Source organism: Bos indicus, chromosome 1, assembly GCF_029378745.1.
Source record: "Bos indicus isolate NIAB-ARS_2022 breed Sahiwal x Tharparkar chromosome 1, NIAB-ARS_B.indTharparkar_mat_pri_1.0, whole genome shotgun sequence".
NCBI lineage: Eukaryota > Metazoa > Chordata > Mammalia > Artiodactyla > Bovidae > Bos > Bos indicus.
In genome coordinates this window covers 42815352-42840486 of record NC_091760.1, presented here as the reverse complement: position 1 = coordinate 42840486, position 25135 = coordinate 42815352, and the positions used below count along the sequence as shown (strand labels likewise).

General features: G+C 39.6%; 1 protein-coding gene across 1 annotated transcript in view; it reads right to left on the bottom strand.

Annotated features, from left to right (window-relative positions):
- Positions 1 to 25135, bottom strand: part of CRYBG3 (crystallin beta-gamma domain containing 3) — a 126340-nt gene that overhangs the window by 91546 nt on the left and 9659 nt on the right. The window contains exon 2 of the mRNA XM_019966976.2: positions 16759 to 16825. Coding sequence (XP_019822535.2) covers positions 16759 to 16825 — 67 coding nt within the window. The remainder of the gene's footprint in view (positions 1 to 16758; positions 16826 to 25135) is intronic.

Below are 25135 nucleotides of genomic sequence, written 5' to 3'. Positions count from 1 at the left end.
ATGGTAAAGAATCTGCCTGCAATACGGGAGACCTGGGTTGGATCCCTGGGTTGGGAAGATCCCCTGGAGGAGGGAATGGCTATCCACTCTAGTATTCTGGCCTGGAGAATTCCACGGAGAGAGGTGCCTGGCAGGCCACAGTCCATGGGGTCACAAAGAGTCGAACATGACTTTCACTTTTTTGGCAGGACAGGGAATATGGGAACAGAAGGAAATTAGGATAAAATACACTGAATTCAATTTTGAGTCAAATCTCATACCCAGTGACATTCATAGGAAAGGCCCATCAAAGAACCAGCTCCATCACCCTGAAGCTCAGAACAACATACTGGGCTGGAAGGACAGCTTTGTTGTAGGCTAAAATGTAGGTAAAAGTGAAATCAACAAGGGCAGGTGTGTAAGGTAAGAAAAGAAGTTGATGACGTAAAAGAAGAAAAGCCATTCCCTTCTGTTATGGTATAAAGACTTCTCCAGTGAAAACACTGGGCCACAATAATAAATGTTTTTAATTCTAGGAGAGCTTTCTTGAGCTCCTTCTGATGTTCTCAAATCAGTATCTGGCACCTCTGGAGACATATTTACTCACAAAAATCTGGAGTAGGTACATGATCCTTCATCCCCAGTTTCCACTCTGACAAGGTACTCCATCACACCACAGAGTAGGACTAAGCGAGGTCTACGAGAGGTTGGTATAGCAAATCACACCAGATATCATGCAATACATTCAACATTCAAGAACACTGGGATATCAAGGCCCCAGACCAGTGTCAGCTGCACTGACAGGCTTCAGCTCTGGCAGTTTGGTCACGTGAACAGTAACACACATTGTCATCTCCACTTCAGGCACCTTGATGGCACTTAGTCTTTAAAGAAGCAATCAAGGGGTGAGATGCTTTGACTTCTAGCTAAAATTCAGTGTGTGTATATATGTTCATGTGTGCCTTCAAGTGTGACAGAAAAATCAATGCTTCTAATAGTTGATTTCCAGACACACAGAAAAAGTCAGCACCATTCTTAAACAAAGAGTTAGATTCTAAGCTGGAGTCAAACTTCACGTGACAAGAAGGCGGCTCTTTTCCTGAGGACATCCTCTGTGTCAGGTATTATACAATGTGGCACATGTTATCTCAGTTCCTTCTAAAACATTTCTATAAAATAAGAGTAAGACACCCCTTCCCCCTCTCCCCGCCTGCCGGGACTGAAGAGAACAAGCAAAGTTCAGAGAGGCTGAATAAATTTTCCAAGGTTAGAAAGCTACCACATGGAGATCTAAGATTTGAGCCCAGATACATCTGATTCCAAAGACTGTTCTTTCCATCACTGCTTGTAATTTAAAAAGTTGTTCCAAGGAGGTGCCATGGCTGGCAGAGGCAGGGAGTAGTGGCTGACTCTGAGGCTCCAGGCTACTCATTCCCATCACCAACAGGGGAGCTTTCTTTAACCTGTTTATATGTGGGGTTCCAAGTCCAAATACAGTTAAAAATTTTAAAAAGAGTTCTTGTGCTTGAAAAAGAAACACTTTTAATTTTGATATTAAGTTGATGTCATATGGCTATTTGCATTGCTGAGAATAAAGGTAGCAAGCACATATTAAGGCCATAATTTATTCCAAAAATTACTTCAGTAATTAAATTTCTCCTAACTATGAAAACATCCAGTATGTTTAAATTTGACTACCATTTCCCCTCTCCCTCTGGCCAAAAAAGTGTTGAAAAAGACCAATAACGAAAGAAGCAATACAGAAATCAAAATATGAACAAATGCATAATTTAACATATTCATCTTACTAAACAGTACTGTACCCTCAATATAGGTATTGACATTAAGAATAATTTGTGACTACTTTTCTTCAGTGAGTTATTCTTGAGTTACACTTCTACTTTTATGTATCAGTAAACAGTAGCAACAATTTAAAAAGCGTAGTTTTTTTTCAGTAATTTACTTATGATGATATTAAGAATAAGGGCTATGAATTATTAACAACTTACAGTAATAGGCACAATACTGATACTCCGTGGTTATCCCTAGAAACATCACAGGCATACATCAATCATTGCCTTTTAAAAGATGCCAGGGCCTTCACCTGCGTTGTATGATTGGTTATGAGCAACAATTCTAAAATAAGGTGAGAGTCAAACTTTACATAAAGCAGATGCTAAGCTACTGAGAACAAGCCTAAAAGTCATAAATTTATTTAGGCCTGGTTTGGAGATTCCATAACCTATGATCTAGATTTAATTCATTTTATTTAGCTCATGACTCATTCTGAAAACAGACTTATTGCCATAGCTCTTTTAATTTTTAACGAGATTTCTTTTCGGTAAATTAAGTCTGTAAGTTATAAATTAAGTTCACAAATGGGAAGCATTAAGGTGTAGAATTGCATCTGAATTCTCCTGCCTCCTCTCTATAACAGTGTGAGTTTGTTGAGTGACAATCTCTCCACATTTTCGACTACTAAGAGATAAAAATTCTGATTAATACTGGAGACAAACCACAAACACTGATTTCTTCTCTTGTGCAAAACACTCTGAAAAGTTATAAGTACAAAGAGAGGAAGAGCATAGATATTAGCAGATAAGAGATTTCAGAAAAGCCTTAGATGGCAAAAGCAGGTGAAAGCATGGTAACTGACCAGAGGAAGCATCCAGCAAGTGCCAGCAACAGGGAACTTTGATCACAAGGGGAAATAATCAATAGACACACTGTCAACAGACCACCCGAAGAGCTCAGGATCTGAAGACCCTTGGTACCACTTAGGACAATATGAGACAAGGGATCAAAAGAAGAGTTTGGTTGAGTATCTCCAAATAGAGTACTTGTCGCTCCAGGCTCTTCTTCCATCCCAGGCAGTTACATGATGCTCTCTACCTCCTCCCAAACAAATATATCAATATATATATAGAGAGAAAGAAAGCGAAGTCGCTCAGTTGTGTCTGACTCTTTGCAACCCCATGGGCTGTAGCCTACCAGGCTCCTCTGTCCATGGGATTTTCCAGGCAATAGTCCTGGAGTGGATTGCCATTTCCTTCTCCAGGGGATCTTCCCAACCCAGGGATCGAACCCGGGTCTCCCACATTGTAGACAGACGCTTTACCGTCTGAGCCACCAGGGAAGTCAACAACTTATATATAGAGAGAGAACACCTATGAAAATACGAGGCTTTGGGGCAGCCTGGATTTGCAGTATGTAGAAATGTTTGGAACTCTGACAATCAAGTCTAGAGCTCAAGAGGGGTGTTGGATAGAGATGTGAGAGCCGAAAGACGAAGTGAAGTAATGAGACTGGAAGATACCACTTTGAAAGACTGATGTTGAGGGTTGAGGACTTTGAGAAACATCCACACCAAAAGAAATTTATCCGGAAAAGAATCAGTGAAGGAAGGAGAACAAGATGGCGGAGGAGTAGGTGGATGTGAAGTACAACTCTCTGCACAGATACATCAGGAATACATCTTCAGACACAGAAGTGCATGCAGAACACTAGCTGAGAGTGGACAGGAGTACCTGACCAGAGGAAAAGAATATATAGAACCATGCAAAAGTAGGTATCAAGCCCTGAGCCCCTGGAGTCGAAGAACTGACTCCAAGACCCTAGACTACCAGAGAACTAACCCTAGAGGGTATCAAATAGTGAGAACTCACACAAAGGAAACCACTTGAATAAAAGACCCAGCCACCAGTAGCACCTTGTGCAGGACGCCTCATCTAAACAACAAACAAAAATACAAACTCAATCATCAGCAGACAGGATTACCACCTCACTCAGCCTTGCCCATCAGAGGAAAAACAAACAAAAACTCAGCACAAATCTCACCCTATACTAAGCTTACACAAACCACTGGACCAACCTTAGGAGGGTAGAAACCAAAAGGAAAAAAGAATTCAACCTTGAAGGCCGGGAAAGGGAGACCTCAAACACAGTAAGTTAAAAAAAAATGAAAAGGCAGAGAAATACTACACAAATGAAGGAACAAATTAGAAACACAGAAGTCCAAATAAATGAGGAGGAAATAGGCAAATTACCTGAAAAAGAATTCAGAATAATGATAGTAAAGATGATCAAAAATCTTGAAAACAAAATGGAGAAAATGCAAGCATCAGTTAACAAAGACCTAGAAGAATGAAAGAATAAACATACAGAGACAAACAATTACTGAAATTAAAAATACTCTAGAAGGAATCAATAGCAGAATATGTGAAGCAGAAGAACCTATCAGTGAGTTCGAAGACAAAATGGTGCAAATAACTTCTGAAGAGCAGAATAAAATAAAAAGAATGAAAAGAACTGAAGATAGTCTCAGAGACCTCTGGGACAGTATTAAACACACCAATATTGGAAATATGGGGGTTCCCAGAAGAAGAAGAGAAAAATAAAAGTTATGAGAAAATTTTTGAAGAGGTTATAGTTGAAAATTTCCCCAACATGGAAAAGGAAAGAGTCAGTCAAGTCCAAGAGGCACAAAGAGTCCCACAGAGGATAAACCCAAGGAGAAACACACCAAGACACAAACTAATCAAACTCCCAAAAACTAAACACAAAGAAAGAAAATTAAAAGCAGCAAGGGAGAAGCAACAAGTAACATACAAGGGAAACCCCATATGCTTAGAGGCTGATCTTTCAGCGGAAACTGCAGGCCAGAAGGGAATGGCAGGATATATTTAAAGTACTGAAAGAGAAAAATATACAACCAAGATTACTGTACCCAGCAAAGATCTCATTCAAAATTGATGGAAAAATAAAAAGCTTTTCAGACAAGCAAAAGTTAAGAGAATGCAGTACCACCAAATCAGCTTTACAACAAATGTTAAAGGGACTTATATAGTCAAAAAATACAAGAGAAGAAAAAAGATCTATAAAATCAACCCCAAACAATTAAGAAAATGGCAATAGGAACATATATATCAATAATTACTTTAAATGTAAATGGATTAAATGCTCCAACCAAAAGACACAGACTGGCTGAATGGATACAAAAACAAAACCCACATATATGCTGTCTACAAGAAACCCACTTCAAACCTAAAAACACATATAGACTGAAAGTGAGAGGATGGAAAAACAAATTCCATGCAAATGGGAAGCAAAAGAAAGCTGGAGTAGCAATCCTCATATCAGACAAAATAGACCTTAAAATACAGATTACAAGAGATAAGGAAGAACACTCCATAATGATCAAGGGATCAATCCAAGAGGAAGACGTAACAATCCTAAATATCTATGTGCCCATTATAGGAGCACTTCAATACATAAGACAAGCACTAACAGACATAAAAGGAGAAACTGAGAGTAACACAATAATAGTAGGAGACTTTAACACCCCACTCACACCAATGGACAGATCATCAAAACAGAAAATAAGTAAGGAAATGCAAGTCCTAAATGATACATTAGACGAGATGGATCTCATTGATATTTTCAGGACATTCCATTCAAATGCAGAAGAATTCATCTTCTTCTCAAGTCACATTGAACATGCTTCAGGACAGATAACATTGTGGGTCACAAATCAAACCTCAGTAAATTTAAGAACATTGAAATCATCAAGTATCTTCTCCAACCACAATGCTATGAGATTAGATATCAATTACCAGAAAAAAACTGTAAGAAACACAAACACGTGGAGATTAAACAACACATTTCTAAATACTCAACAGGTTACTGAAGAAATCAAAAGGGAAATCAAAAGACAACGAACACATGACAACTCAAAAACTATGGGATGCAGCAAAAGGAGTTCTAAGAGGGAAGTTTATAGCAATACAATCCTAGCTTAAGAAACAAGAAAAACACTGAATAGACAACTTAACAGTCAGTCACTTCAGTCACTCAGTCGTGTCTGACTCTTCGTGACCCCGTGAACTGCAGCACGCCAAGCCTCCCTGTCCATCACCAACTCCCGGAGTCCATCCAAACCAATGTCCATCAAGTCGATGATGCCATCCAACCATCTCATCCTCTGTTGTCCCCTTCTCCTCCTGCCCTCAATCTTTCCCAGCATCAGGGTCTTTTCCAACGAGTCAGCTCTTCACATTAGGTGGCCAAAGTATTGGAGTTTCAGCTTCAACACCAGTCCTTCCAATGAACACCCAGGACTGATCTCCTTTAGGATGGACTGGTTGGATCTCCTTGCAGTCCAAGGGACTCTCAAGAGTCTTATCCAACACCACAATTCAAAAGCATCAATTCTTCGGTGCTCAGCTTTCTTTATAGTCCAACTCTCTCATCCATACATGACCACAGGAAAAACCATAGCCTTGACTAGACGGACCTTTGTTGGCAAAGTAATGTCTCTGCTTTTCAATATGCTGTCTAGGTTGGTCATAACTTTTCTTCCAAGGAGTAAGCATCTTTTAATTTCATTGCTGCACCTAAAAAAACTTCTTTTCCAAAGAACAAAAAAACCCCAAAATTAGTAGAAGGAAAGAAATAATAAAGATCCAAGCAAAAATAAATGAAAAATAAATGAAAGAAACAATAGTAAATATTAATATTAATAAAACTAAAATCTGGTTCATTGAGAAGATAAACAAAACTGACAAGCCCTTAGCCAGACTCAAGAAAAAGAGAAGAATCAAATCAACAAAATTAGAAATGAAAAAGGAGATGTTACAAGAGAAAATTCAGAAATAAAAAGGATTATAAGAGACTATTATGAACAACTATATCCCAACAAAATAGATAACCTGGAAGAAATGGACAGATTTTTTAGTTCAGTTCAGTCATGTCCGACTTTGTGACCCCTTTGTGACCTCTTTGTGACCCCATGCACTGCAGCATTCCAGGCATCCCTGTCCATCACCAAACTCCTGGAGTTTACTCAAACTCATGTCCATTGAGATGGTGATGCAATGCAACCATTTATCCTCTGTCATCCCCTTCTCCTCCCACTTTCAACCTTTCCCAGCATCAGTGTCATTTCAAATGAGTCAGTTCTTTGCATTAGGTGGCCAAGTATTGGAGTTTCAGCTTCAACCTCAGTCCTTCCAATGAACACTCAGGACTGATCTCCTTTAGGATGGACTTGTTGGATCTCCTTGCAGTTCAAGGCACTCTCAAGAGTCTTCTCCAGCACCACAGTTCAAAAGCATCAATTCTTTGGCACTCAGCTTTCTTTACAATCCAACTCTCACATCCATACATGACTGCTGGAAAAACCATAGCTTTGACTAGACAGACATTTGTTGGCAAAGTAATGTCTCTGTCTTGTAATATGGTGTCTAGGTTAGTCATAACTTTCCTTCCAAGGAGCAAGAGTCTTTCAATTTCACAACTGCAGTCACCATCTGCAGTGATTTTGGAGTTCCCCAAAATAAAGTCTGCCACTGTTTCCATTGTTTCCCCATCTATTTGCCATGAAGTGATGGGACCAGATGCCATGATCTTCATTTTCTGAATGTTGCTCCTCTTTCACTTTTATCAAGAGGCTCTTTAGTTCTTCTTCACTTTCTGCCAGAAGGGTGGTATCATCTGCATATCTGAGGTAGTCGGTATTTCTCCTGACAATCTTTATTCCAGCTTGTGCTTCATCCAGCCCAGAGTTTCTCATGATGTACTCTGCATAGAAATTAAATAATCAGGGTAATAATATACAGCCTTGAGGTACTCCTTTCCTGATTTGGAACCAGTCTGTTGTTTCATGTCCAGTTCTAATTGTTGCTTCCTGACCTGTATACAGATTTCTCAGGAGGCAGGTAAGGGAGTCTGGTATTCCCATCTCTTGAAGAATTTTTCAGAGTTTGTTGTGATCTACACAAAGGCTTTGGCATAGTCAATAATGCAGAAATAGATATTTTTCTGGAATTCTCTTGCTTTTTCAATGATCCAGCAGATGTTGGCAATTTGATCTCTGGTTCCTCTGCCTTTTCTAAAGCCAGCTTGAACATCTGGAAGTTCACGGTTCACGTATTGTTGAAGCCTGACTTGGAGAATTCTGAGCATTTCTTTACTAGCATGTGAGATGAGTGCAATTGTGTGACAGTGTGAACATTCTTTGGCATTGCCTTTCTTTGGGATTGGAATGAAAACTGACCTTTTCCAGTCCTGTGGCCACTGCTGAGTTTTTCAAATTTGCTGGCATATTGAGTGCAGCACTTTCACTGCATTCCTAGAAAAGTTCAATCTTCCAAGACTGAACCAGGAAGATAGAAATTATGAACAACCTAATTATAAGAACTGAAATTGAAGCCATGATAAAAAAAAATCCCCCAAAACAAAAGCCCAGGACCAGATGGCTTCACAGGAGAATTCTATCAAACATTTAGAGAAGAGCTAATATCTATCCTTCTAAAAATCTTTCAAAAAATTACAGAGGAAGGAACACTTCCAAACTCATTCTAGGAGGTCACCATCACCCCAATATCAAAACCAGACAAAGACAACACAGAAAAAGAAAACTATAGGCCAATATCACTGATAACATAGATTAAAAAGTCCTGAACAAAATTTTAGCAAATAGAATTCAGCAACACACCAAAAAACTCATACACCACGATCAATTTGGATTTATTCCAGGAATGCAAGGATTCTTCAGTATATGCAAATAGATCAATGTGATACACATTAACAAACTGAAACATAAAAACCATATGATCATCTCAATAGATGCAGAAAAAGCCTTTGACAAAATTCAGCACCCATTTACGATTAAAACTCTTCAAAAAATGGGCATAGAAGGCACCTACCTCAACATAGTAAAGGCCATATGTGATAAGCCTACAGGAAACATTATTTTCAATGGTGAAAAACTGAAAGCATTCCCCCTAAGATCAGAAACAAGACAAGGGTGTCCTTTCACCACTATTATTCAACATAGTTCTGGAAGTTCTAGCTATAGCAATCAGAGAAGAAAAAGATATAAAAGGAATCCAGATCAGAAAAGAACTCTCAATGTTTGAAGATGACATGATACTATACATAGATAACCATAAAGATAGTATCAGAAAATTACTAGAGCTAATCAGTGAATTTAGCAAAGTGGCAGGATACAAAATCAATACACCAAAGTCACTTGCATTTCTATATACTAACATTGAGATTTCAGAAAGAGCAATTAAGGAATCAATCCCATTCACCACTGCAACAAAAAGAATAAAATATCTAGGAATAAACTTACCTAAGGAGACAAAAGAACTGTACACAGAAAATTAAAAGACACTAATGAAAGAAATCAAAGATGACATAAACTGATGGAGAGATATTTCATGTTCCTAGGTAGGAAAAATCAACATTGTGAAAATAACTAACTACCAAATTCAATCTACAGATTTAATTTAATCCCTATCAAATTAACAATGACATTTTCACAGAACTAGAACAAAAAATTTCACAATTCATATGGAAACACAAAAGACCCTGAACAGCCAAAGCAGTCTTGAGAAAGAAGAATGGAGCTGGAGGAAACAACCTTCCTGATTTCAGATTATACTACAAAGCTACAGTCATCAAGAGTATGGCACTGGTACAAAAAACAGAAATGTAGGCAAATGGAACAAGATAGAATACCCAGAAATAAACCCATGCATCTGTGGGTACCTTATTTTTGACAAAGGAAGCAAGAATATACAATGGGGCAAAGACAGCCTCTTCAATAAATGGTGCTGGGAAAACTGGACAGCTACATGTAAAAGAATGAAATTAGAACACTTCCCCACACCATACACAAAGATAAACTCAAAATGGATTAAAGACATAAATGTAGGACCAGAAATTATAAAACTCTTAGAGGAAAATATAGGCAGAACACTTGATGACATAAATCAAAGCAAGATCTTCTTGCTTTGACCCACCTCCTAGAGTAATGTAAATAAAAACAAAAGTAAACAAGTGGGACCTGATGAAACTTAAAAGCTTCTGCAGAGCAAAGGAAACTATAAGCAAGATGAAAAGGCAACCCTCAAAATGGGAGAAAATAATAGCAAATGAAACAACTGACAAAGGATTAATTTCCAAAATATACAAGCAGTTCATATAACTCAATACCAGAAAAACAAACAACCCAATCAAAAAGTGGGAAAAAGACCTAAACAGACATTTCTCCAAAGAAGACATACAGATGGCTAACAAACACATGAAATGATGCTCAACATCACTCATTACCAGAGAAATACAAATCAAAACTTTGATGAGATATCACCTCACACCAGTCATAATGGCCATCATCAAAAAGTCTACAAACAATAAATGCAGGAGAGGATGTGGAGAAAAGAGAATGCTCTTGCACTGTAGGTGGGAATGTAAACTAATATAGCCACTATGGAAGACAGTATGGAGATTCATTAAAAAACTATGAATAAAACCACCATATGACCCAGCAATCCCACTCCGAGGCATATACCCTGAGGAAACCAAAACTGAAAAAGACACATGTATCCCATTGTTCATTGTAGTGCCATTTACAATAGCTAGAACAGTGGAAGCAGTTCTAGATGGAACTGGAATGGAAATGGAAGCAGTCTAGATTTCCGTTGACAAATGAATGGATACAGAAGTTGTGGTACATATACACAATGGAATATTACTCAGGAATGCATTTGAGTCAGTTCTGATGAGGTGGATGAACCTAGAACCTATTATACAGAGTGAAGTGAGTCAGAGAAAGATAAATATCATATTCTAACACATATATACAGAATCTAGAAAAATGGTATTGAAGAATTTATTTACAGGGCAGCAGCAGAGAAGGTAATGGCACCCCACTCCAGTACTCTTGCCTGGAAAAACCCATGGACTAAGGAGCCTGGTAGGCTGCAGTCTGCGGGGTCGCAAAGAGTTGGACACAACTGAAGCAACTTAGCAGCAGCAGCAACAGCAGCAGTGGAGAAAGACATAGAGAATGGACTTCTGGACATGTGGAGAGAGGAGAAGAGGGTGAAATGTATGGAAAGAGTAACATGGAAACTTACATTACCATATGTAAAATAGATACCGATGGGAATTTGCTGTATGACTCAGGGACTCAAACAGGGTCTCTGTGTCAATCTAGAGGGGCAGGAGATGAGAGGGAGGTTGAAAAGGGAGGGGATATATATATATACCTATGGTTATTTCATGCTGAGGTTTGACAGAAAAAAAAATTCTATAAAGCAATTATCCTTCAATAAAATAAAAAAGGAAACAACAGAATAGCTTTGGGGCAGGGTCCTGGTACCCCCCTAAATGAATATACATAATAATATATTTGAGCTATTTTGCAGATACTGAAACTCCTACCAAAAGAAGTTAACTGTGTGCTTCCCACAAGCATCTAGACTCCAGATTGGTTGGACCAGGAGATTGATGATGCTGACTCCCAACTACCTCACCACCAATCAATCAAAGATGGCTATGAGCTGATCACACCCTCCTCTTTGAACCATTACTATAAATCTCATTACCTCCTCTTATGCCAACAGAGTTTTGAGGGCATTAGTCTGCTGTGGCTCCCTTTGCCAGGCAAAGCAATAAAGCTATTCTTTTCTATTTCACTCCCCTCAAAAAAGAATCAGTGAAGGAAACTCAAGGGAATGGCCAGAGGCAGGAACAGAAACTAGAATGTACAAGGTCATAAGAGCAAATATAAAAACATACAACTTCTGGAAAGAAGACAACTTGGAAAATCAAGTGTCTCAACTGGTTATACACAGTAAGAACTGAGAACAAGTTACTGATGGGATGGGTAGCAAGAGGTCAGGTTTCATGGAATTACTCTTGCTTAACAACCATGAAAAAGAAATGCAAAAAAGCAGAATGGTTATCTGAGGAGGCCTTACAAATAGCTGAGAAAAGAAGAGAAGCGGAAGGCAAAGGAGAAAAGGAAAGATATACCTATTTGAATGCAGAGTTCCAAAGAATAGCAAGGAAAGATAAGAAAGCCTTCCTCAGTGATCATTGCAAAGAAACAGAGGACAACAATAGAATGGGAAAGACTACAGATCTCTTGAAGAAAATTAGAGATACCAAGGGAACATTACATGCAAAGATGGGCTCAATAAAGGACAAAAACGGAAGCAGAAGATATTAAGAAGAGGTGACAAGAATACACAGAAGAACTGTACAAAAAAGATCTTCACTACCCAGATAACCATGATGGTGTGATCAATTACCGAGAGCCAGACATTCCAGAATGCGAAGTCAAGAGTGCCTTAGGAAGCATCACTATGAACAAAGCTAGTGGAGGTGATGGAATTCCAGTTGAGCTATTTCAAATCCTGAAAGATGCTGCTTTGAAAGTACTGCACTCAATATGCCAGCAAATTTGAAAAACTCAGCAGTGGCCACAGGATTGGAAAAGGTCAGTTTTCATTCCAATCCCAAAGAAAGGCAATGCCAAAGAATGCTCAAACTACCGCACAATTGCACTCATCTCACGTGCTAGTAAAGTAATGCTCAAAATTCTCCAAGCCAGGCTTCAGCAATATGTGAACCGTGAACTTCCAGATGTTCAAGCTGGATTTAGAAAAGGCAGAGGAACCAGAGATCAAATTGCCAACATCCGTTGGATCATTGAAAAAGTAAGAGAGTTCCAGAAAATCATTTACTTCTCCTTTATTAACTACGCCAAAGCCTTTGACTGTGTGGATCACAACAAACTCTGAAAAATTCTTCAAGAGACAGGAAAACTAGACCACCTGACTTGCCTCCTGAGAAATCTGTATGCAGATCAAGAACCAACAGTTAGAACTGGACATGGAACAACAGACTGGTTCCAAATCAGGAAAGGAGTACTTCAAGGCTGTATATTGTCACCCTGCTTATTTAACTTATATACAGAGTACATCATATGAATGCCAGGCTGGATGAAGCACAAGCCGGAATCAAGATTTCTGGGAGAAATATCAATAACTTCAGATATGCAGATCACACCACCCTTATGGCAGAAAGTGAAGAGTTAAAGAGCCTCTTGATGAAAGTGAAAGACGAGAGTGAAAAAGTTGGCTTTAACTCAACATTCAGAAAACTAAGATCATGGTATCTGGTCCCATCACTTTTGGCAAATAGATGGGGAAACAATGGAAACAGTGACAGACTTTATTTTGGGGGGCTCCAGAATCACTGCAGATGGTGACTGCAGCCATGAAATTAAAAGACACTTGCTCCTTGGAAGAAAAGCTGTGATCAACCTAGACAGCATATTACAATGCAGAGACATTACCTTTCCAGCAAAGGTCTGTCTAGTCAAAGGTATGGTTTTTCCAGTAGTTACATATGGACGTGAGAGTTGGACTATAAAGAAAGCTGAGCGCCAAAGAATTGATGATTTTGGACTGTGGTGTGAAGACTCTTGTGAGTCCCTTGGACTGTAAGGGTATCCAGTCAGTCCATCTGAAAGGAAATCAGTCCTGTATATTCTTTGGAAGCACTGATGCTGAAGCTGAAACTCCAATATTTCGCCATCTGATGCAAAGAACTGACTCATTGGAAAAGACCCTGATGCTGGGCAAGATTGAAGGTGGGAGGAGAAGGGGACATCATAAGATGAGATGGTTGGATGGCATCACTGACTCAATGGAAATGAGTTTGAGTAAGCTCTGAGAGTTGGTGTTGGACAGGGAAGCCGGGCGTGCTGCAGTCCATGGGGTCGTAAAGAGTCGGACACGACTGAGCAACTGACCTGAACACCTATGACACGTATGTGAGGCACAATACTAGTTTTCCCATGTCTAAGCAAACCAGGAAGGGGGACCAGAGTCTGATGAGAAAGCATTAAGAGTTAAACAGTGATTATGACAGACTTCCATATGGAATCTTTGGGTAAAGGGCAGCAATAAAATGAAATGATAGACTGAAAGGAAATCAGACCAATGAAAGAAAAAAAATATTATTTTACATATTAAGAGTGAAATAGAAGAATCCAATGAAGATGGAGAAATGAACACTGTGAAAAGCGAAGTCCAGGAGAAGGCAGGAAATTAGAGACCACTATCACCCGTGGGGGCATTTAGGGGGTGAGCCTTGGAAAGTGGGAAGGGATGAAGAGTTTCTGAAGTAGGCAGAAGGGAGCAGGGTGTTATAACATGCCTTCCCTCTCTTTAAAATGATAGACGTGAACACAGCAAGAGTCTAAGGCTACAAGACAAGAATACACATTCCCTAAAGAAAAACTGAATAGAGTACAGACTAAATATCTGGAAGTTTTACCAGCTAGATATAAAAACTGATTAATACAGAAGAAATTTATATTTCAGTGGAATGGTAGATGCACATGTGAGAAACAGATTTCAATGTTAGCAAAACAGTGAAATTTGTATAGCATATATATTTTAAGAACCAAGAATCTAATTACGTCCAAAAATAATACAAAGGTTCTATAGTCTCTAGTTCTTTAAGAAAATACAATTTTTTTTTGTAGCTTAAATTTATAACAAAACAATCTTCAACACCTTGATTTGGTATCTCAAGGTCAAATGCAAAAAGAAATGTATAAAAACATTTATTGTACATAAATCTGTTACATTTTACATGGGAGAGGAAAAATGGTGCACATTTTTCCTTATCATGGAAGGCATTATCATAAAATTCAGGTTATGAAGATGGAAGTGTGGCAAGAAATGTCACTTTACAATGGAGCACTATGTTTCAGAAAACCATTCATTAGAAAGAAAACAAATGAATGTTTTATGCTACTTGCCAAGTGAGAAAACTTTAAATGAGACTATTTAAAATAACAGGATCATAAATATCATTGCTAACCTTTTTAGTCCCCCAAAGTATGGGCCTAACTATTGATATTATCAAAATATGTACTTTTTTCCTTTTCTTTAATTGAAGCAACAGGGATTCACTATATAATACAGGGAATTATACCCAATATCATGTAATAACTTACAGAGGAATATAATATGCAAAATACATATTTTTGATGCCTGGCAATAGTAGGTCCCACCACAACTGGGTCTGTGAAGCAAAGATGAGCAAGCCTACCAGTAGTTTCCAGAAAGTATAGCAAACAAACAAGCTTACATGGCCCCAAATGCTTCCACTATACCAGTGAGAGGCTAACCAGACTGCCTATGTATTGATATAAGTAATCCTATAGGCCTCAAACCATAAGAGAATAACTTTCATGACTATAAGCCCTATTTACTCGGGGGCCCAAATCCCAAACTGAAAGTATCCTGAACATTCAAACCAATATATTAAAAATGGATAGAGAAGATGGTAACCATGGAGGCCCAGCCACTATACTGCCCACCATATACACTTACTGAAGCCAGAATAATTTCTGGAGTAAATCTCTGCAGATAGAAAGCAGTTCTATTAGAAACTAAAGTTTCAGGGCCAAGTTTGAAGACCAACATTTTTTTCAGTGAGCTTAACAGCTGAAGTGATACCTATCAGTTCCAGGTTGAGAAGGCAAACAAGTAGCAACCTGGAGAAGAGAAAAGAGCAGGGAAAGCATGAAGGTTTGCTGAAGCTCAAAGGTGGGCTCAGAGGCAATGAAGGACTAAGACAGGGAATGACAGCAACTGGTTGATAAAGAAACCTCTTAGTTGGAGATTTCAGAAGTAAAACACATGCTTCCTGTGAGACAACTCAAGAGCAAAGCTGCACATAAAATGAGAAGTAAAAATCTTGAAGCTGGGCAACTCAGGACATGTAAAAACTGAACAGGACAGAGAAAGCTGCAGAGTCCATGCAGCGGTAAACCAGTGAGTTGACTAATGACCGGCTGCCAAAGAATAGGCAGGAAGTGCTATAAAACCCAGGGAGCAGGAGTTAGTAGCCAAACTCACAAAGGAAGAAGAAAGGAAAGGGAAGCAAGGTGATTCTGATTTTTTTCTTTCAATAAAGTTTAAAAGTAAAAAAGAAAAATCAGATTCTGATTTTTTTTTTCTTTCAAAAATATTTATATTGTTAACTATGGTGGACAAGGCAGGAATAAAAACTGAAAACAGTTTTACCTTTACCATCTTTAAGGCCTCTGGACCTCATGTAATGTTTAAGAGTAATGAAGAATTATCAGTAAAGAAGGAGTCAGTTGACTTTCTGGTCCTTCCACTGACCAGGCTAATGTACCTGGGAATCCCTGACAAGCTTTCTCCTTGACTGACTGTCACAAGTCATTTAAAAAGAAAGTAACTGGGCCCAAACTCCATGAATGTTGAACAGCTGTCAGAACTTGATCCTAGCCTCACACTCCCAACCAACACAAAGATCCAATTTCTAGGAAATCACTTATGACGAAAAAGAAGTATTATAAGGTTTAGCAGTTTTCAGAGATTTTTAACCACACTTATCAATAACGATCTGCATATAAGTGTAGCATATATGATTTCATGGTTGTTCTGTAGATACAGAGAAAGCCAGTTCACTTATGAGCTAAACAAACATGTCACATACTAATGCCATGTACAAATAGGTCATTAACTTCTATGCCCTCAGAAGCACTCTTAATTGTCAGGAGCATTTGAGTAAACACAACATAAACTGAAGAACTTCCTAGGGGAAAGGGAGAGTGGAGGTTAGATGACACAACTTACAGATTAGAAAAGCAAGGCACAGAGAAGTTAAATGTCTCAGTGGAAGACCTCACAGCTGGTTAGTGGCTCAGCTGGGGTAAAAGCAGCACTGTATCAAGCCTTTCTTCAATGATCTACCCCCAACCCCACTGCAAGATGCAAATATCCAGCAGAACTGGGCTAGAGTTTCCAATAAGGAATAAGACTTTATGCTCTTTTTGAAATGTGAAATGAGATGACAGAATCAGAAAGAAGAGCGAGCAGAAATTAAGAAAAAATCATTTGCTTGATATAAAATAATATTAATTTAAAACTATACCTTCACTGCTTCTGATGAAAGTATATTTTCCTTTTTCTGACTTGTGCTCATGGGCTCATTTTCAACACTGGAAAAAAAAAAAAAGTTTTTTTTGAAATTAAAAGAGAATTACTGAAATCATACAGTTTCTGTGTTTAATGCAAAAACTGAAAGGTCCTTTTTATCTGTAATGCCCCAAAGATTCACATACAAAGTGTTACACTAAGAAGCTATTGATTTGAGTGTCTACACTTGAAACACACATTCAAAAATGCTCATCAGGCTCCAGACATTTTGGTGAGTCCATTCTGTTTTATGACCAGCATCACACCAACGATGCACCTGAACAAAGCAGCACCAGTGTACAACTATCATAATCTTGGAAAGTGATGGCCCTCTTTTTGACTGTATTTATCTTATGGTTCTCTACAGCCCAGTCTTTTTTTAATCCTATGCTAAGGGTTATTTGAAATATATTTCCAATCAACAAATTTTTATAAACTTACAGGGTCATATAGAGATTTCTAGGAATATTTAAAAGAGATGCAAAAAAAAAAAAAAAAAAAAGAGAGAGAGAGAGATGTAGGTTTATCTAATCCCAAGTATGTTCTTGGGCTTCCGTGGTGGCTCCGACAGTAAAGAATATGCCTGCAATGTGGGAGACCTGGGTTTGATCCCTGGGTTGGGAAGATTCTCTGGAGGAGGGCAGGGCAACCCACTCCAGTATTCTTGCCTGCAGAATCGTCATGGACAAAGGAGCCTGGCAGGCTATATAATCCATGGAGTCAAAAAGAGTCAGACACAACTGAACGACTAAGTACACACAAGTGTGTCCCAGATGGTGCCTTAAAAATCTGATTTTCCAGATAGTCACTTTTAACTGTCTTGTCTGGAATACCTTCACAGATATCTTATAAGATGTCATAATAACCTATTTTGCCTATTAGGTACATATACATTTTAGATCTAGATAATTAACTCTTTACGTCAACACGTTATTTTGTTTTCATACTTTCATAATCTGAGACAAATTGAGCAGCTTCACTCTAAAGATTACTGTGGCACTCTACCATGAACTAGGAATCGTGCATGGCCTTGAGGATTTAAGAACAAGTAGGTCAGGATCTTCGTAAAACAAGGTCTAGTAGGGGAGACTGAAAAACAAACTAATAATACAGTCTGGTACAAGTACAACTCATTCATAACTGCTGAATGAATGAAGTGGCACGGAGCACAGAGGAAGGAAGAGGCAGAGACTTGCCCGCTCAGTCAAGTGTCCATGTAGGAGGTACAAAGGCAGGGGTTGATAATGATACAGTATTTGGGGGGTAGCTCAGTCGATAAAGAATATGCCTGCAATGCAGGAGATGTGGGTTCGATTCCTGGATTGGGACGATCCTCTGGAGAAGGAAATGGCAACCCACTCCAGTATTCTCGCCTGGAAAATCCCATGGACAGAGGAGCCTGGCAGACTACAGTCCATGGGGTCGCAAGAGCTGGACAGGACTTAGCGACTAAACCACCACCACCACCGAGTTCTGTTTGTTTGTTTTTAAGATAAGACTGAAGCACAGGATCTTGTGACAGGCAGCGATAATCCTGGAGAGATGAGAATGAGAACAGAGGTTAGTGGATGCCAGACCAAGAAGAACCCGTCTGACCCATCACAGAATGTGACCTTTGTTCTGCTAGCACTGGGAAGCCTTCAGGCAGGAGAACGGCTGGGTGAGGAAAAACACATGGATGGAATCGTGGTGACTGGCAGGAGAGGGAGTGGGAAGGGGGGTTCCACAGCTCCCATTAGGATACTAAGCAAGGACACAATTTGTGCTACTTAAGATTTTCTATCCATACAATCCAGTACAATTGAGCAGACTATCCAGGCAACAAATGACAATGATTTAAAAAAAAAGAAGGAAAAAATAGATGATGAACACCTGGAAAATACAATGGATTCAAATTTCATTCAGTCTCGGACTCTATGCAGGAATACAAGGACAGAAAAGATATGGCCATGCTCAAATGCCAGTAAGAAAAATTAAGCATGTAAATAAATACATAAGCTATGTGTTTAACATATGAAAACTCCATAGGGAAAAATAGGGACAAAGTAGAAAAAAAAATGTACAAGTCAGAATTGTAACCCATATTACATGGACATGTCTATAAAATAATGTCTTAAATGGTTAACATTTTAAATGTGAGTGGGTTATCTTTGTTTTTTCCTGTTTTACTAGGCTTATCTTTTGCCACAGGGTTATTTATAATTCAGTTTTTTTTTTTAATTAAATTCAATACTTGTCTATCTAAGCTCAAATCAAAAAAAAGAGACTGGCAAAATACACATAAAAAGAGCATGATATAAACATTTGGGGTATAACCATGAATACTACTAACCTTGGTGATTTGATAAGTGTATTTTCTAACTACAGTCTATTTTGAATCTAGTTAATTTATAAATATAATCTATCTAAATATATAATAGACAATTTAGTATCCTAGTTCAAGATTTCTGAAAGTATATTTATTTAGAGTGTTCACAGGGTATTCTATAAGCTTGGAGAATGAAATGGCAACTCACTTCAGTATTCATGCCTGGAGAATTCCGTGGACAGAGGAGCCTAGCAAGCTTCAGCCCCTGGGGTCACAGAGAGTCCGACATGACTGAACGACTAACACTATAAGCTCACTGCCTTACTGAAATTGTATATGAAAACAGTAAAAAGTGTCTTTCCCAGTACAAAAGCTCTGCAGAAAATGCAGCTCAGGGTCCATGGGATTTAAGGCAGAAGTTAGGATTTTCAAGTAGCTATAATTATTTCCACACTGTAAACACACACAAAATGCCAAAAAAAAAAAAAGTTTTAAGTCAGAACATAAGCATTCTGCATTGCGCAAACAACTGAAGAATTTAAAGCTGAAATCACCAACAGCAGTTAATATTTGACACTTTGTAAAACTTGTTGAAATTTATATCCTAAGGTTTATCTTTCATGAATCTTATGGCTAAACCAAAATTTTAAAATGTGTCAAGTTTTAAAACAAACAACATTTTAAAATTCTGGATTAAGTAGAAAAATCAGTGCTTCAGTTAAAGCTTTCCCCATGTCCTTCCTGGATGTCTGGAGTCCTTTCTCCATTTGTCTCTGACATCCTCCGGATGGCTCTGGTTCAATCCATTCTTCTTAGACACAGTGATCATTAATCTGACCATGATACTCTTCTGCTCAAAAACTCCTTCAGTGATTCTCCATCAGCTGATGAATGAAATGAAGAGTCCTTAGTGTAACTATAGAAAGTTCTTCATGACCTGGTTGCAGATACACCTGTCACCTAGAACCCATTCTCAGAACACACCAAATTCACATACCAGCAAACTACTTTCTCCTCCTGCCTGCAACACCCTTCCCCACCCTGTCCAACTCCTAATCCTTCCCAATTGATTTCTATGTTAACCTGTAATTTTTGTGCCCCCACTGCACAGAGTGATACCCCTCATACATTCCTGATAGTAATTACCATAATGGCTGGTTGGTTGTCCATTTGTCTAACTAGATTTGAACTCATATAACCCAGGGACCGTATCATTCATGGCTGTATCCCAAAGCCTAGCATCGTGCTTGGCACTGTGAAGGCACTCAAGTATGGTTTGTCAGATGGACTGTAAAAATAACTGCTATCAAACATTCTGTTTGTGTCTGCATAATCAGAAAACACTGTGCCACTAAGAACAATATAATAATACACAGTAGTCCTTTTTCCTTAATGACACATTAGTATGTAAGTCTCTTGAAAGAATGTACCATCCACTCTCATCCAGCAACAATTTTTCTCAAAAGATATAAAAGAGAGAAGTCGGGCTGGGAGACAATTACTCAATAGGAACAGAGGTATTTTCAACTGACTTATAAACCAAACACACAAAAATTAGGACAGGGTTCATAAAGATACCTGAAACACTGGATATTTAGATGTCAGCCTAGATTTTAAAAAAAAGAAAAAGAAAGAAAGAAAAGGAAAAGAAGAACTATTAACAGAAAAGTCTCAAAAGGCTTGGACTGGTACTCTCAGACTCAAAAATAAAATACAAGAGAAAGAAAAACTTTTCAAATTCAGATGATCTCAAATCTTAAGAAAGACAAGCCTTTTCTATTGTTCTCTCACAATTTAATCCCCTTTGGGACCTGGGAGTATTTCAATAGCAGTATTTTTAGAAAGTACACATTCTGCTCAAGGGAGGGGGTGAGGGGGCAGGCATCATGATCACACGTGGGCACAAATAAGACTACCTTGAATTTTAACATCCTCATCTAACTTAGCTAACACAACTCAGGAAATTAAATCTAGATAAGCGTCAAGGTCAAAGTGATACAGAAGCTCCTCATTTTTGATGCAGCCTTATTTAGACCATAGCTGAAAACCAGGAATCCAATGTATAGCCATTAAAAATCCACTTACTTTATGCCAGACATAAAATAAAACAAACCCCCTGGGCCATAAAAAAAGAAGGCATTTTTACATTCTAAAGCTCAAATAATTTACACAGAGAGTCCCTATCCTCTCACTTAAAATATCTTACACTATTACTTTTAATCAAATTCTAACAAGATTCCCCAACTCACAGAAAGTAAGGAGGAGAAAACTAGGTCCAAGAACTCAGTCACCAGACATGTCCTTGCACTTTTTAGGTGCCAGACGCTGTTCTTGGTACATACTAGAAAACAAGCAGTGAACACATCAGACAACGCCCTGGCCCTCTTTCCCTAAGAATCCCTCTCTAGAGGCACCATAATCACCTGCACAGTTGTTTATTAAACAGATGTGGGGGCCTGACAGTCAAGGATTCCAGCTGGAGTGGGGCCCAGGAATCCACATTTTCCACAACCGGCGCCCCCTTCCCTGGGTTGTTCAAATGCAGGCCGTTCTCTGATCACGTTCTTGATAAACAACAGCGTGAGAGCCTCTTTACTGAGCTGAAACCAGCAACTGAATGTTGCACAGAGAAAACAATGATCTGGTTGGAGGGATATCCATTATTTAAATGTGTTATATGGTGATAATTAAAGGATAGGTATCAATTATTTTGAAAGCTCACTCCTGTAAAATAGCACCCATTTTCCAACACTGATGTTCAGCAGAGATGGTCCTAGTGAAGAGCTGTTGCCTGAATGAGCATGCAGGGTATGCAAAGTCCAGTGGGACGGGAAAAAAAATCCCCTCTTTGAGTGTTTACCACAGACTGAAACCCAAGGGATGCTGCTTGGCCTCTTCCAGAGTCAGTCCCTCAAGTGGTGAGAATGCCCCTTCCTAGACGGTCACTGGATAGTCATGCAGGAACGGATGTGGGTGGAGGTAGCGTGAGGAAGACAAAGTTCTTCACTCCTCCCCCTCCTGCAACAAGGCAGCTGAGTACCATCTCTTACTCTGCCGTTTCTCTCACACACTGTTATGGTGGCTGCATCAGAAAAATCTGGAAATATTGAAGAACCGAATACAGCTTCCATAACTGTCTTCCAAAGGCCAGCCCACTTTTCAGTGGATTCCCGAGTCTGTGATTTCTTGCTATTTCCAGAAAGGAGGCAATCTCTGGTACTGGTAACATCATGGCCATAATTCTGAGCATTCTCAAACTCAAGGTGACTTCATAGAAGGTGGTGCCTTGTTTGGGGCTTCCCCAGTGGCTCAGTAGGTAAAGAATCCTCCTGCAGCGCAGGAGACGCAGGTTTGATCCCTGGGTAAGGACAATTCCCCTGGAGAAGGAACCGGAAATCTGCTCCAACATTCTTGCCTGGGAAATCCCAAGGACAGAGGAGCCTGATGGGCTACAGTCCATGTGCCTGCAGAGAGTTGGACACGACTGAGTGATGGAATACACATGCCTGGTTTGGGCATGGCCTTATCTATAAGCAGGACCCCCAACCCACTACCCCCAGGAACTTGCCACCATTCCTAGGGGCCTGTGCTGAGGACTTCTCTTCTCTGCCTCCTCTCTTTCCCACTCTGGGTTTTCACTTTCATCCTAGAAGGGGTGGTCTATAGTCCTCAGCTATGTTGCTGAGGACAGGGAATGAGAATACAGGTTAATCTGTTTCTCTCTTCCCTCACTAACATAAAACCCTGCTAGTTCTGGCAGCCTGGTCCACATCACTTCAGTAAAGCCTTGGAGGACTAAATGAAAAAGACTATGGAACAAGGAGGGGATCTCTTCCCAACCCACTCTGTTTCTTGCTGTTACCAGAAGTGAAAAGCTCTGCAAAAACTCAAAATGGACAGAGGTCTGTTTCAGGGATGGCATGTTATGGACAAAAGGCTCTTCAGTCAAAATGCCCCTTTCTGGATATTCCTTTTTCAATCACGTACATTGAAAGGATCAGACCAGCCCTCTGCCAGATCTAAAATCACATATGACCCTCCAATAAGCAGAGTGAGTAGAAAGAGGAAAAGTCAGATGAATCTTGAGGCTTTTGTGGTAAAGAAAGAGAAAGACTGTGATCAAGAAGCCAATTCAGTTAAAATATTAGGGCATGACAACAAGGAGACAGAACTTCTACTGTCCCTGACTTCAAAGTGACTGAGGCCACCAAGGGGCCTGTTCTCTATTCCCTTGGATTTCTCCCTCTCATGGCCACTCAAGTGCTGAAATATAGGTTGAACTTTACCCCCATACCCTCCAAAGGGCCTTCTCATGCCATGGGGCATCTACATTACCTTGGGGATCTTTTCTTGAAACACATCTTCACTAGACAAGCTCTAGAGTTCTCTTTGCTCACTGTTGTACTGAAGGTACTGTGTGGTTGTGGTTAGTTGCTCAGTCGTGTCCAACTCTTTGTGACCCCACAGATTATAGCCTGTTAGGCTCCTCTATCCATGGGGATTCTCCAAGCAAGAATACTGGAGTGGGTTGCCATGCCATCCTCCAGGAGATTTTCCCAACCTTGGGGCTGAACCCAGATCTCCCGCACTGCAGGCAGATTCTTCACTGTCTGAGCCACCAGGGAATCCCAACTGAAGGTACAGTACATTACAGATTAAACTGACTTTCATCTACTGGCCTGGAGCCCCACCCAGCATCTCCAACCTTGCTTCTGCAGGGATAAAAACAGAGTTCCACACTGACAATTTCCAAACAACCATCTGGAAAACTGTCCATTCATAAACAGTGACTGCCAGCAGTAGAGTAGTACTTGTATTTTTTTTAATGACCATTAGCAGAATATAAAACAGGTGGTTATGGCTATTTCTGGGTTTCAAATTAAAAGGTAAGTAAAAGCTGCACTTTTAAGACAGTCAAACAGCATGCATTTTAGCCCAAACATCTGGTGTCTCAATGTCAGACCTCTTTGGAGAGAAACTAGGAGCAGGGAGGAGGGTAATAGATATGATCATGAAGCTCCATGGCTTTGCCGTCTTAGAGCTTCTGACAGTTCTTTCCCCATAATGTCAACCCTCTCCTATAATTTTTCTATCTACCTGGAAGCTGATTTACTTCCTGTTCCTATCACTTGTTCCCAAAACGAGAGCCATAATTACAGTTCAATCACAGGCTACAAAGTGAGAATCTCAGGCGGTTTGACGTGACCTGAGCTGTCCATCTACACGTGACATCAGCAACTGCTGTATTATCCCAAAGTCCTCTTCCTCAAACCCCTCAGATTCTGAACAGTTGTGACAAACCTCACAAGGATCAATACCCTGATCTTTTACTGTGACATGAACTCAAAGCAGTACTCTAGCTGCAGTCTAGAATGGGACACTCATTCGTGTACCACTTGACACACCACCTGAGAGAGGAGCTCTGGAGACCCCAGAACAGGTGAGCCTGGACCTTCCCAGTGGCTGACCAAGGTTGACCTCACCTCCAACTCAGGCCCTTCCTCCTCTGTCAAGTCTTCTGAGACCAACAAGCTGAAAAACTACTTAAGAGGATACAAATACATACACACATACAAACCCATGCTCAAGTGATAGTTTTCTTAAAAAGTAATCTTATCATCTCAACTCCTGACCAAGGCTGACCTCATCTGGCCCCTGACTCCTTTCCATTCTGTTGTTTCTGCCTGTTCTGATACCTGTGCCAACATGAGCCTGCTCCAGGATCTTGAAACATGCTTTTCCCTCTGCCTGGAAAGTCCTTTGCTCTGATTTGCTCACTTCCTGATCTTCCAAGATTTCCTGGAGAAGGAAATGGCAATCCACTCCAATATTCTTGCCTGGGAAATCCCATGGACAGAAGAGCCTGGTGGGCTACAGTCCATGGGGTCACATAAAGTTGGACATCACTGAACGATTAACATTCATTCATATTAATTCAAGTATCACGTAGGTCTTGGGTCAGGTGTCACCCAGCAGATAGGCCTCATGAGCATCCTCTCTATACCTTACTCCACACTCACTACTT